General features: G+C 41.6%; 1 protein-coding gene across 1 annotated transcript in view; it reads right to left on the bottom strand.

Annotated features, from left to right (window-relative positions):
- Positions 1-1,099: 1,099 nt before the first annotated feature.
- The window catches only part of C3H8orf76 (chromosome 3 C8orf76 homolog), a 34,490-nt gene continuing 22,227 nt past the window's right edge, over positions 1,100-13,362 (bottom strand). The window contains exons 5-6 of the mRNA XM_036925526.2: positions 7,078-7,210; positions 1,100-1,331 (exon numbers count right to left, since the gene is read on the bottom strand). Coding sequence (XP_036781421.1) covers positions 1,134-1,331; positions 7,078-7,210 — 331 coding nt within the window. The 3' untranslated portion in view covers positions 1,100-1,133. The remainder of the gene's footprint in view (positions 1,332-7,077; positions 7,211-13,362) is intronic.

The following is a 13,362-nucleotide window of genomic DNA, read 5'->3' as shown; positions in this document are numbered from 1 at the left end:
GCTCTCAGCTCAGGGAACCGAAGGCGAGCAGTGGGGAGCTGTTCGGGGGTTTCCATGCTTTTCAATGGCTCCTAAAAACTGAAATGTCTATCAATCGTTCAAAGTCTTTTCTTGCACATTAGAGATAAAATGAGGGAATTCTCTTCCTCTGCTGAGAAAAGTAAAATTAAAAGCTGTGTGAGACATCTGATAAAGTTTTTCATTTATTATTAAATTCCACTTCTCACAAGGTTTCTCTTCCATCCTAGGTAATTCGAGCAATGGCCCTTTGAGTTGAAGATGGTATGGACCAGCATTATAATGTGTGTGGCTGAAAGGAAAGGACAGTCACCCTGGGAGGCAGTGCTTCACGGGCCTCCTGTGTTTCTGGATGTCTTGTGAGCAAGACACTAACTGCCCTTCATTCCAGACTATCTTTTTAAAGGCTGTTTGCAGCAAACAGCCTTTAAAAAGAAATGGTGCCCTTCTCTGGAGCCCGGGTAAGCATGTTTATGACCCATTACAAAAGATTTGAGTTTCCTGAGCTCAGGGTTCCTCTTCTATAATGCAACCTCGCATATATGCCCTTCATTTGGGCCCATATGCATCACCCCCTTGGGGCTTGGAGGGAAGCGGAACTGAAGCAAATATGCTGGAGCTTATACCATATGCTAGAGCATGAGTCAGCCTCCTAAGCATCCGTGAAGCTGGCAGGCGAACGTGCGGGCACACGGGTATGGTAAAATCTCGGAGCCTTCACAGACCCTGACACACCCTTCTCAGAAATGGTTTACTATCATATTTCAGCATTCTTGGTCATTCCTGATAAATTGACCTAAGCAATGTGGATACTTACACTGCTGGTTATAATACAGAATGTGTTTTCAAAAGACTATGAAATCTAAAAGCCTCTTTTCTACACTTTCCTAACAGTTATCTTCTAAAGGGTAGTAGGCCTACAAAAAGTGAATGATAAATCTAAACACAAAAAATCAAGAAACTAAACACAGTAGAAATAACCTGGGAGAGAAGCCATTTTTATAAAACATAAATCATTTTTAATTCACTATATTCCATGATCAGCAGTGGATTCTTGTCCGGAGTAAAAAAGGACAATTAATATAGTGCAAGATGTTTTATTTTTAAAGGGACAACTAAGCCAAGATTTGTATCTCTGAATGGAACTCATTTTCAAAGGGACAGGACTGGTATTTGATCTTTCCAAACCACTTGTCTTCAAATTCTTTTGAAGATGCAATCACCAAGGTAGTCAGGGCTGCAGAACCAACACACTTCGCCTCTGTGTGAACCTCATCTTTTATTTTTTCTGGGATGATATCTTCTCCCATAACCTGTGGAAGTAGGAAAAAAACCTGTCCCAATAAAAGGCGTATAGGCATGGAAAGGATGACTAACCTATTTATCAAGGGTAAGGATTTCATACAAAAGCAAAGATACTTCAGCAGCCAGGAGCAATTCTGACAATTCTAACATATTGCAAATATGTTTGTCCAGAAGTAGCAATCCAAAGACCACATGTAAAATATCCCCTATTTCTACTCTCGGCTCTCCGAGTGAACAAGCCACTGGAGTACAAACGTGGCAGCACTACTAGTCAGCGTAGAGAGTGCCGAGTCATCTTCCTCCTATCAGCCTGTCAGCAAGAATGCAGCTGCTAGGGCTTCTGCCTCCTAGTAAAATGACTGGAGAACAGACCTTAGGCAGAATGGAACGGCTGCTAGGGGAGCAGGTTCTTCCTCTGAGAAGTTCTCCAAAGAAGACAAAGGCAGTAAACAGTGGAGTGGGAGCAGTTGGGCCCGCCCTTTCCTCACCCAGAGAGACCCAATCCCTCTAGAGCTGTTCCCACGCGACCTCAGGGACTTACGGAGCACGCTGGCCTCTGAGGCACAATACTGCTCCCTACTGGTCAGAATCAGGCCCAGACTCTGTTAGTTTCTCTCCTAAAATGCCTGCAAAGTTAAGTTTTAGAAAGCTTGCGCCTGAACCCACTAAGTGACCAGCCCACGTTTGGTAAGAAGAGTGAACTAAAATTAAGTCCTAAAACATTTCATACTGTCTGGCATGAAAGGTTAGGGAGCCATTTGGCAAGGATGTTGTAGAGGGAATTTAAGTCCTTTGGATTTGGACTAGTTGATCTTGTTACCTGCAAACCCTGAGATTCTAGCACACTCAGAGAAACAGCTTCCCCTGACTTTAAATGTTCAATGACTACATATTGTTTGAGGCAAGAGCCAATAAGATGAATGACTTAACCAGACAACTCAGCATTTATTAAAGCATGGTATTTTCATCAATTCTAAGATGACTGCTTTTGTATATTAACATTTCTGAAATCAAAATGTATCTTATAACCACAGGTGTGTCAGAGTGTAAATGGTGCCTTATATTTTTTTTAGTGCCACATCAAATAATGATGTGTCTTACAACTAATGGCTTCTTATATTCAATGAAACTTAGTATCTTCAAATTTGAGATATAACACAAAAAGTCTTTTTTCTTAATTAAAAAAATAGAATTGAATAATAGTAATATACAAACAATGAAATATTGGAAAAAGAGGGATCGGCAGGTAAATCATGGATGAGAATCAAAAATCTGCAAAAACAGTTGGCTGTATAAAAATTTTAAACTTCTATATACCAAAAAAACACCATAAACTTTAGAGTATGCTGCAACATATAAAACATTAGTAAGCTTAGTATAGAGAGCTCTTAAAAATTAGTAAGAAAACATCCAAAAGACAAGAAACAACAAATGCTGGCAAGGATGCAGAGAAAGGGGAACCCTCCTACACTGTTGGTGGGAATGTAAATTAGTTCAACCACTGTGGAAAGCAATATGGAGGTTCCTCAAAAACTAAAAATAGAAAAACCATTTGACCCAGGAATTCTACTCCCAAGAATTTACCCAAAGAAAACAAGATTCCTGATTCAAAAAGACATCTGCATCCCTATGTTTAGCACAGCACTATTTACAATAGCCAAGAAATGGAAGCAACCTAAGTGTCCATCAATAGATGAATGGATAAAGAATATGTGGTAGATATACACAATGGAATACTATTCAGCCATAAGAAGAAAACAAATCCTACCATTTGCAACAACATGAATGGAGCTAGAGGGTATTATGCTCAGTGAAATAAGCCAGGCAGAGAAAGACAAGTACCAAATGATTTCACTCATCTGTGGAGTATAAAAGCAAAGCAAAACTGAAGGAACAAAACAGCAGCAGACTCACAGACTCCAAGAAAGGACTAGCGGTTACCAAAGGAAAGGAGTTGGGGAGGGTGAGGCAGAGGAGGGAGGGAGAAGGGGATTAAGGGGAATTATAATTAGCACTCACAATATAGGTAGGTCACAGAAAGCACAGAGAAGACACGTAATGACTCTATAGCATCTTACTACGCTGATGGACAGTGATTGCAATGGGAGAGTGAGGACTTGATAATATGGGTGAATGTTGAAACCACAATGTTGTCCATGTGAAACCTTCCTAAGATTGTCTATCAATGACACTTCAATAAAAAAAAAAAGATGTGGTACGTTTACATAATGGAGTATTATTCAGCTATAAAAAGAAAAGAAACCCTCCCATTTGCAATGACATGGATAGATCTAGAGGGTATTATTATGAGTGAAATAAGACAGGCAGAAAAAGAAATACACCATATGATTTCACTTATCTGTGAAGTATAGAAACAAAGCAAAACAGAAGGAATGAAATAGCAGTGAACTCATAGACACCAAGAAGAGACTAGCGGTTACCAAGGGGGATGGGTTGGGACCTGTTGTGGGAGAGGGTGAAGGGGCAAAAGGGGCATAATAATTTGCAATCACAATATAAGTTGATCATGGGGATGGTAGTACAGCATGGAGAATATAGTCAATGATTTTGTAACATCTTACTACGCTGATAGATAGCAACTGCACTAGAGGGGGATGAGGATTTAATAATATGGGTAACTACTGAAGCAATGTGTTGTATATCTGAAACTGATGTAAGATTGTACATCAATGATTCTTTAATTAAAAAAAAAAGTTAAACAGAATTACCATATGACCCAGCAATTCCACTCCTAGGTATATACCCAAAAGAACTGAAATCAGGAACTCAGAAACATGGATGCCAGTGTTCACAGTAGCATTATTCACAACAGCTGAAAAGATGCAAATGATGCAAGTATACATCAACAGATGAATGGATAAACAAAATGTGGTGTGTATGTATATATAATGGAATAGTATTCAGCCACAAAAAGGAATGAAGTTCTGATATATGCTACTATATGGATGAACCTTGAAAATTTGATAAATGAAATAAGCCTTATAGACATAAACGGACAAACACTGCATGATTCTGCTATTTGAAATGTCTAGAATAGGCAAATTCATAGCCACAGAAAGTAGATTAGAGGTTACCAGGGGTTGGGGGTGGAGGGAGGAATGGGAATTACTGATTAATGGTGACAGAGTTTCTGTTTGGGGTGATGAAAACATTTTGAAATAGTAGTGATGGTTACACAACCTATGAATGTAATTAATACCACTGAATTGTACATTAAGCAATGATTAAAACAAAAATTTTATGTTTTATATATTTTCTTTATCATACACACACAAAAAAAGCTGGGGAAGGTGAACTGTTAGAGAATAGAAGATGCTAGAGACAGAAGAACCAAATACAGGATGTGGAACTTATATGGATCCTAATAAATAAATAAATACATAAATATATATATATATATATAAAGGAAATGCATGTAATCAAAGAATATTTAAGCATAAGGGTCATGCTCATGCCTCAGTGTTGCAAAGTTAACAGAGCACAGAATGAAATGTACATTACAATCCTAACGAGGGCCCAGACATTTGTCTCTTTTAAAAGGCTCCACAGGTATTTCACATGCATTGTCCAGGTGGAGAGCTACTATTCCTGTCAGTCCACAGATACATTGAGCATGGTGAAGGGTATTAAGATATTGATGACATCTTTTAAGGATGTCTTACTTATAAGAATACTCTCATTTAAAAAGAACCTAAAATTAAGTTGAAAAAATAAGACATATTCTTGTTTTCTTTTTTTTTTAGGGCCCTAAGAGCTATCTACTCAAGCAATTACTCTATCTCAGCTCAGAGTAGGGAGAGCTTGCCAGACTAGGACAGTCAGGAAAAGCCTCCTGGAGTTGGGGGTCTTGAAGACAGGTATATGGTGAGTAGGCAGAGATGGGAAAACCCACGACGGCTTGTTGGACATGGCAGACAAGTGGAAGCAAAAGATCTGTGTAAGGACTTACGAGGTCTTAAGTTTGGAGAAACTCTCTGGAAGGTGTGGGCATCACACCAAGGCACCTAAGCTAGACCTGACCCCTGAGCTCATGGTGACGCATTTTAGTTTTTAAGCAAGCAGGTAACATGGTCAAAGAAATGTTTTAGGATGAACTCAGCAACGGCAATGCTCAAGATAGACAGATCTAAGGGGAGACAGCAGGGAAGTCAGGAGTCACTCTGAGAGTCAAACAGGAGTTGATCAGGACTGGGGCACTCATGGTGCAAGAGAAATGAAAGGTGGGCCCTGAAGAAAGGGTGAGCTTGGTGCCTGGAAAGAGGAGAAAGAAACCGGTGGCTAGTAGAGGTCCAGGTCTGGATAAAAGAAGAATGCATCAGTGAAAAAAACTGAGTCTAGATGGTTCTCTCCAACTCCTCTCTGCTTCCTCTCAACAAATACTCACTGGAGGCCAGGCCTATGAAAGGCCCTGTGCTGCCTGTGCTGGGCGCCGACGGAAGACTGACTGAAGAGGGTGTTGATGAGTAGTTCCATGTTAGACATTCTGTATTTGAAGTGACAGAATAATCAATAACCACCTGAGATTAATCACTCAGGAGGTAATTAATCAGAGAGGTGAGACAGGTGTTCCAGAGATGGGACAGACTAGAGGATAATCAACCCAGAACTGAAACTATCATAAGGTTATGATCTGAAAGAAAGGTAGCCAGAACAGAGAACCTAAGTGAAACCTCAGAGAATGTCATTACGTAGGACACAGAGGACACTAGTGGGGTCTCAAGGGGCAGAGGAATATTAAGAAATACAGGAGAAAACCAGACTTGTGCAGCCCCTGAGAAGTAAAGGGATGAGGAGACACAAAGAGAGAGGTCAACAGTCCCCAGTGCTAAGGAAGACGAAGGAAAACAAAGGCAAGGGAGGCCACAGGGGCTGAGGGGAGACAGGGTGTCTGTGCCTGCGCGGCATCCCCCACGGAGGGGAAAGTCGGGAAGAGAGCGGGTAAGGGAGCGCGATCCTAGAATGGGGAGAAGGGTCCAAGGGAGCGCTCAGCTCGGAGAAGGGAGAAAGGAGCCCGGCAACCGCAGGTATGCAGTCAGATACGCAATATGAAAAATGATGTTAAGATGTTGTGCAGAGAGTTATTCTCAGGGGACAAGGGCTTGAGCTGTCAAGTTTCAATCAAATACCAAAAGGAACTAGTGTGAATAACTTAAATACATAAATAATCTCCAAATGTCATCTTATGAAATTTCAACAGCATATTTTTAAGAAGTTAATAAAGGCTTAAAAATTTTTGACATTTGAATTTCTCTGCCACCATCAAAGTAGTAACAGGGTGGAGCAGAAAGAAAATGAACTCACAGCTGCGTGGGTTCCAGCCTAGCTCCGCCACTTAAAATCTGAGGCAAGTCACGGCCTCTCTGAGCCTTACTCCCTCACTCTCAGCTGTCCTGCCCCACAGGCTGTTATGAGGACACAGGGAAAAACATACAAAAGCGCTGCACTTATGTCATCATTCACTCATTCATTCAGCACTCAAAAAACAATTCCTGGGCATTTACGATTTCAAGCAGACAGGCACCAACAAGTGCCAACAAACCAGTGAAACATGGCCCCTGCCTTCTAGTGCACTGCAGGAGAAAGAGAATGGGGGGGCCGCTTCCCTGGAGCGATGAAAACGCATGTAAGGAGGGAGACAGTAGATGAGATTTGGCCATTTTTTAAAACATGGTGTCAGCCAAGAAAAACCTTTCTGGTGCCTCGGTTCACATAAGCCCTCGGGGGTACACTCACCTCAGCTATCAACAGCAAAGTGTCTTCTCTGAAGCTGAACTGTTTCATCTTATCTTCAATTTCCTGCTGAGTCCTTAAGTTCCTCTCCAAAGCAAATGATGTTTGCTGAGACTGGGTGAGCTGAAGCAAAAGCCTGAAAAACAAAGAAGTCCCAGTGTGTGGGCTCCACATGAAGAAAAGCAGTGAGGAAATGCTCACACACAGCACAGGCACTCAGCGGGCTGTGAGGCCTACCGGCCTCAGAAGAAGGTACTCGCCCTTGTCTGAATCCCTAAAGCTTCTTACGCTGAGCGAATGCCCAACTTTACGTTGGAGAGTCGTTTTTCCTAAAATTCACAGATGAAAGCTTCTCAGAAATCTTCGGAGAGCACAACCTCAAAAGGGCTTCCTGCCTTAAAAGGGCTTCCTGTAGCTGTTAATTGTTGAAAGCACAAATAATTTGGATTGGACAGAACATGCCTCCGATCAAAGGCTCCACCCACAGAGGTGTCCGGATGTGCTCATTTGGAGTCAGGGTTCTACGACCCTTCCAGCTTCCTGAACCCGCGGCCACCTGCCCTCGGAGACCGATCCGATTCCCTGGCTTGCTCCATCACCCCAGGCAGGGCCGGAGCCGCGCGGACTCTGATGGGCGCTTTGCAGCTGCCTCGCCGCTGCTCCCCAGGCACGGTCGCTTCGGCTCTCCTCCTACCTCCTGTCCTCCTCACGTGGCTCCTTCTCTGCATCGTTCTTTAAAATACTCAATGTGTGGATTTTTCCAATTTCCTTAGGCCTCGATGGTCCCTCCTTCTACACCCAGAAGCACTAGGCTCTCCTATTCACTCCTTTTAAGTCTAGAGGAATGTATCACACACAACAGATAGGTTCCTGCTTCACGGAATGGAAGGAGATCACAAGACAGCTTCAGGTAGTGACGCATGCTATGAGAAGAGGTCCGGGACAGGGTGGGTGGGCCTCTCCTTCAGACGGGGCAGTGAAGGCAGGCTTTTCCGAGGTGCCGGTCGTGTCACGACCTAAGTGCCGAGGAGCCAGCCACACAGCACCTGGGGAAAGAGAGCTTGCCTGGGGGGAAGGGGACACTGACTCAAGAATTTGCTTCATGTGTTTGAAAACCACATAGATCACTGGGACCAGAATACAGCCAGGAAGAAAAAAACTAGTAAATGCGTTAGAAAATAAAGGCAGGGCCAACTCACATAAGATCTTGCAGGCCACGGAAAGAAATGTGGGATTTATGTAAGTGCAGTGGAAGTCCCTGGAAAGTTTTATGAAGGAACACGAGCTGATTCCCATTCATTGTCTCACTCTAACCTGCTGATGTTACAGGTCTGGCCTCTGGAAGCACCTACATTTGTGACCCCTCTTAGGTACTTGCTCTCCTCTTGCTCCTGAAGTTACTTGAAAATACAGCTTCTCAAAAGATGGCGGCGTGAGAGGAGAGACAGAGGCTTCCTCCTAAAACTGGATACAATTAGAAAAGATAGCTGGCACAACTAATCCTGAGAGAACAACAGGAAAGAGGACACGTCAGACTGCACACACCTGGAGAAAAGAGCAGACCTCACCGAACGGGGTAACGTACCAGAGCTGTGGCTCCGCGGGACCCGAGCCCTTCCCCCACCCCAGCTCACCGGTGGGAGGAAGAGAAACGGAGCAGGGAGGGAGTGGAAGGCCAGGGACTGCTGAATACCTGGCTCCGGAGTCCTGCACTGGGAGCACAAACCTACATTTCATGGTGCTTTCATCATACTCTTCTGATTATGGGGTTGGAAAGCTGGGACAGGCGGAGTTCCTGGGGAGACTGGGATTCCGGCCGCTTGTGGAAAGCAGGGATCCACATCCGGCTGCTCTGGGACATAAGCTTATATCTGTGTGCTCAGCCCACTGCTAAAGGCAGTGCAGACAGGCACAGCAGCTGGGAAGCCGGGAACAGCTCTTTCCTCCCCCCCAGGCACCAGTACCGCTCCCCTGAGACCCCCGACATTGCGTCAGGGGCTGAGCAGCTCCAGAGACTACAGCTTCTGGACACTAGAGGGCGCCATACACAAATACGAAATGCCAAAGGAATCTGGTCCAGAATAAAATTAATATAACTTCAGAGAAAGGCTTAAATGACATGGACTTTACGACTCTTCCTGAAAGGGAGTTCAAAATAAAGATCATCAACATGCTAATGGAGGTACAGAAAGACATCCAAGAACGCAGGAATGAATTCAGGTCAGAGATCCAATCGTTGAAGGGCATGATGGAGGGTATTAAAAGCAGGTTGGATACAGTGGAGGAGAAGATAAATGAAATAGAAACTAGAGAAGAGGAATACAAAGAAGCCGAGGCACTGAGAGAAAAATGGATCTCTAAGAATGAAAGAATATTGAGAGAACTGTGTGACCAATCCAAAAGGAACAATATTTGCATTATAGGGATACCAGAAGAAGAAGAGAAAGAGAAAGGGATAGAAAGTGTCTTTGAAGAGGTGGTTGCTGAAAACTTCCCCAATTTGGGGAAGGAGATAGTCTCTCAGGCCATGGAGATCCACACATCTCCCAACACAAGGGAACCAAGGAAGACAACACCAAGACATATAGTAATAAATCTGGCAAAGGTCAAGGATAAGGACAGACTATTAAAAGCAGCCAGAGAGAGAAATAAGATCACATACAAAGGAAAGCCTATCAGGCTAACATCAGACTTCTCAGCAGAAACCTTACAGGCCAGAAGGGAGTAGCATGATGTATTTAATGCCATGAAGCAGAAAGGCCTGGAACCAAGATTACTTTATCAAGCAAGATTAACATTTAAATGTGAAGGAGGGATTAAACAATTTCCAGATAAGCAAAAGCTGAGAGAATTTACCTCCCACAAACCATCTCTACAGTCTATTTTGGAGGGACTGCTATAGATGGAAGTGTTCCTAAGGTTGAATAGCTGTCACCAGAGGTAATAAAATCACAGTATAGAAAGTAGAACAGCTAATTACGAAACAAATGCAAAATTAAATTAACTATCACCAAAATCAACCAAGGGATAGACAAAAAGTACAGAATTTGATACCTAATATATAAAGAAAAAAGGAGGAAGAAAAAGGAGGAGAAATAGAAAACAACCTTTAGATTGTGTTTGTAGCAGTATACTAAGTGAGTTAAGTTAGACTCTTAGATAGTAAGGAAAATAACCTGGAACCTTTGGTAACCACGAATCTAAAGCCTGCAATGGCAATAAGTACATATCTATCGATAATCACCCTAAATGTAAATGTACTAAATGCACCAATCAAAAGACAAAGAGTCACTGAATGGATAAAAAAACAACACCCATCTATATGCTTCTTACAAGAGACTCACCTCAAACCCAAAGACATGCACAGACTAAAAGTCAAGGGGTGGAAAAAGATATTTCATGCAAACAACAGGGAGAAAAAAGCAGCTGTTGCAGTACTAGTATCAGACAAAATAGACTTCAAAACAAAGAAAGTCACAAGAGATAAAGAAGGACATTACATAATGATAAAGGGCTCAGTCCAACAAGAGGATATAAGCATTCTAAATATATATGCACCCAACACAGGAGCACCAGCATATGTGAAACAAATACTAACAGAACTAAAGGAGGAAATAGAATGCAATGCATTCATTTTAGGAGACTTCAACACACCATTCACTCCAAAGGACAGATCCACCAGACACAAAACAAGTAAGGACACAAAGACACTGAACAACACACTAGAACAGATAGCCCTAATAGACATCTATAGAACTCTACACCCAAAATCAACAGGATACACATTCTTCTCAAGTGCACATGGAACATTCTCCAGAATAGACCACATACTAGGCCACAAAAGGAGCCTCAGTAAATTCAAAAAGATTGAAACTCTACCAACCAACTTTTCAGACCACAAAGGTATAAAACTAGAAATAAATTACACAAAGAAAGCAAAAAGGCCCACAAACACATGGAGGATTAACAACATGCTCCTAAATAATCAATGGATCAACAACAAAATTAAAATAGAGCTCAAGCAATCTATGGAAACAAATGACAACAACAACACAAAGCCCCAACTTCTGTGGGACACAGCGAAAGCAGTCTTAACAGGAAAGTATATAGCAATCCAGGCATATCTAAAGAAGGAAGAACAATCCCAAATGAATAGTCTAACATCACAATTATCGAAACTGGAAAAAGAAGAACAAATGAGGCCTAAAGTCAGGATACGGAGAGACTTAATAAAGATCAGAGAAGAAATAAACAAAGTTGAGAAGAATAAAACAATAGAAAAAATCAATGAAACCAAGAGCTGGTTCTTTGAGAAAATGAAACAAAATAGATAAGCCTCTAGCCAGACTTATTAAGAGAAAAAGAGAATCAACACACATCAACAGAATCAGAAACAAGAAAGGAAACATCACGACAGACCCCACAGAAATACAAAGAATTATAAGAGACTACTATGAAAACCTATATGCTAACAAGCTGGAAAACCTAGAAGAAATGGACAACTTCCTAGAAAAATACAACTTTCCAAGACTGAGCAAGGAAGAAACACAAAACGTAAACAAACCAATTACCAGCAAAGAAACTGAAGCAGTAACCAAAAAACTACCCAAGAACAAAACCCCCGGGCCAGATGGATTTACCTCAGAATTTTATCAGACATACAGAGAAAACATAATACCCATTCTCCTTAAACTTTTCCAAAAAATAGAAGAGGAGGGAATACTCTCAAACTCATTCTATGAAGCCAGCATCACCTTAATACCAAAACAAGGCGAAGACCCCACCAAAAAAGAAAACCAATATCCCTGATGAATGTAGATGCAAAAATACTCAACAAAATATTAGCAAACCGAATGCAAAAATACATCAAAAGGATCATACACCATGACTAAGTGGGATTCATCCCAGGGATGCAAGGATGGTACAACAATCGAAAATCCATCAACATTGTCCACCACATCAACAAAAAGAAGGACAAAAACCACATGATCATCTCCATAGATGCTGAAAAAGCATTCGACAAAATTCAACATCCATTCATGATGAAAACTCTCAACAAAATGGGTATAGAGGGCAAGTACCTCAACATAATAAAGGCCATATATGATAAACCCACAGCCAACATCATACTGAACAGTGAGAAGCTGAAAGCTTTTCCTCTGAGATCGGGAACAAGACAGGGATGCCCACTCTCCCCACTGTTATTCAACATAGTACTGGAGGTCCGAGCCATGGCAATTAGACAAAACAAAGAAATACAACCAATCCAGATTGGTAAAGAAGTCAAACTGTCACTATTTGCAGATGACATAATATTGTACATAAAAAACCCTAAAGACTCCACTCCAAGACTACTAGAACTGATATTGAAATACAGCAAAGTTGCAGGATACAAAATTAACACACAGAAATCTGTGGCTTTCCTATACACTAACAATGAACTAGCAGAGAGAGAAATCAGGAAAACAATTCCATTCACAATTGCATCAAAAAGAATAAAATACCTAGGAACAAACCTAACCAAGGAAGTGAAAGACCTATACCCTGAAAAGTATAAGACACTCTTAAGAGAAATTAAAGAGGACACTAACAAATGGAAACTCATCCCATGCTCTTGGCTAGGAAGAATTAATATCATCAAAATGGCCATCCTGCCTAAAGCAATATACAGATTTGATGCAATCCCTATCAAATTACCAACAACATTCTTCAACGAAGTGGAACAAATAGTTCAAAAATTCATATGGAAACACCAAAGACCCCGAATAGCCAAAGCAATCCTGACAAGGAAGAATAAAGCAGGGGGGATCTCACTCCCCAACTTCAAGCTCTACTACAAAGCCACAGTAATCAAGACAATTTGGTACTGGCACAAGAACAGAGCCACAGACCAGTGGAACAGAATAGAGACTCCAGAGATTAACCCAAACATATATGGTCAATTAATATATGATAAAGGAGCCATGGACATACAATGGGGAAATGACAGTCTCTTCAACAGATGGTGCTGGCAAAACTGGACAGCTACATGTAAGAGAATGAAACTGGATCACTGTCTAACCCCATACACAAAAGTAAATTCAAAATGGATCAAAGACCTGAATGTAAGTCATGAAACCATCAAACTCTTAAAAAATATATAGGCAAAATTCTCTTGGACATAAACATGAGCGACTTCTTCATGAACATATCTCCCCGAGCAAGGGAAACAAAAGCAAAAATGAACAAGTGGGACTATATCAAGCTGAAAAGCTTCTGTACAGCAAAGGACACCACCAAGAGAACAAA

This window comes from Manis pentadactyla, chromosome 3 (assembly GCF_030020395.1).
Source record: "Manis pentadactyla isolate mManPen7 chromosome 3, mManPen7.hap1, whole genome shotgun sequence".
Taxonomy (NCBI): domain Eukaryota; kingdom Metazoa; phylum Chordata; class Mammalia; order Pholidota; family Manidae; genus Manis; species Manis pentadactyla.
This window is presented reverse-complemented; position numbering and strand designations above follow the sequence as displayed.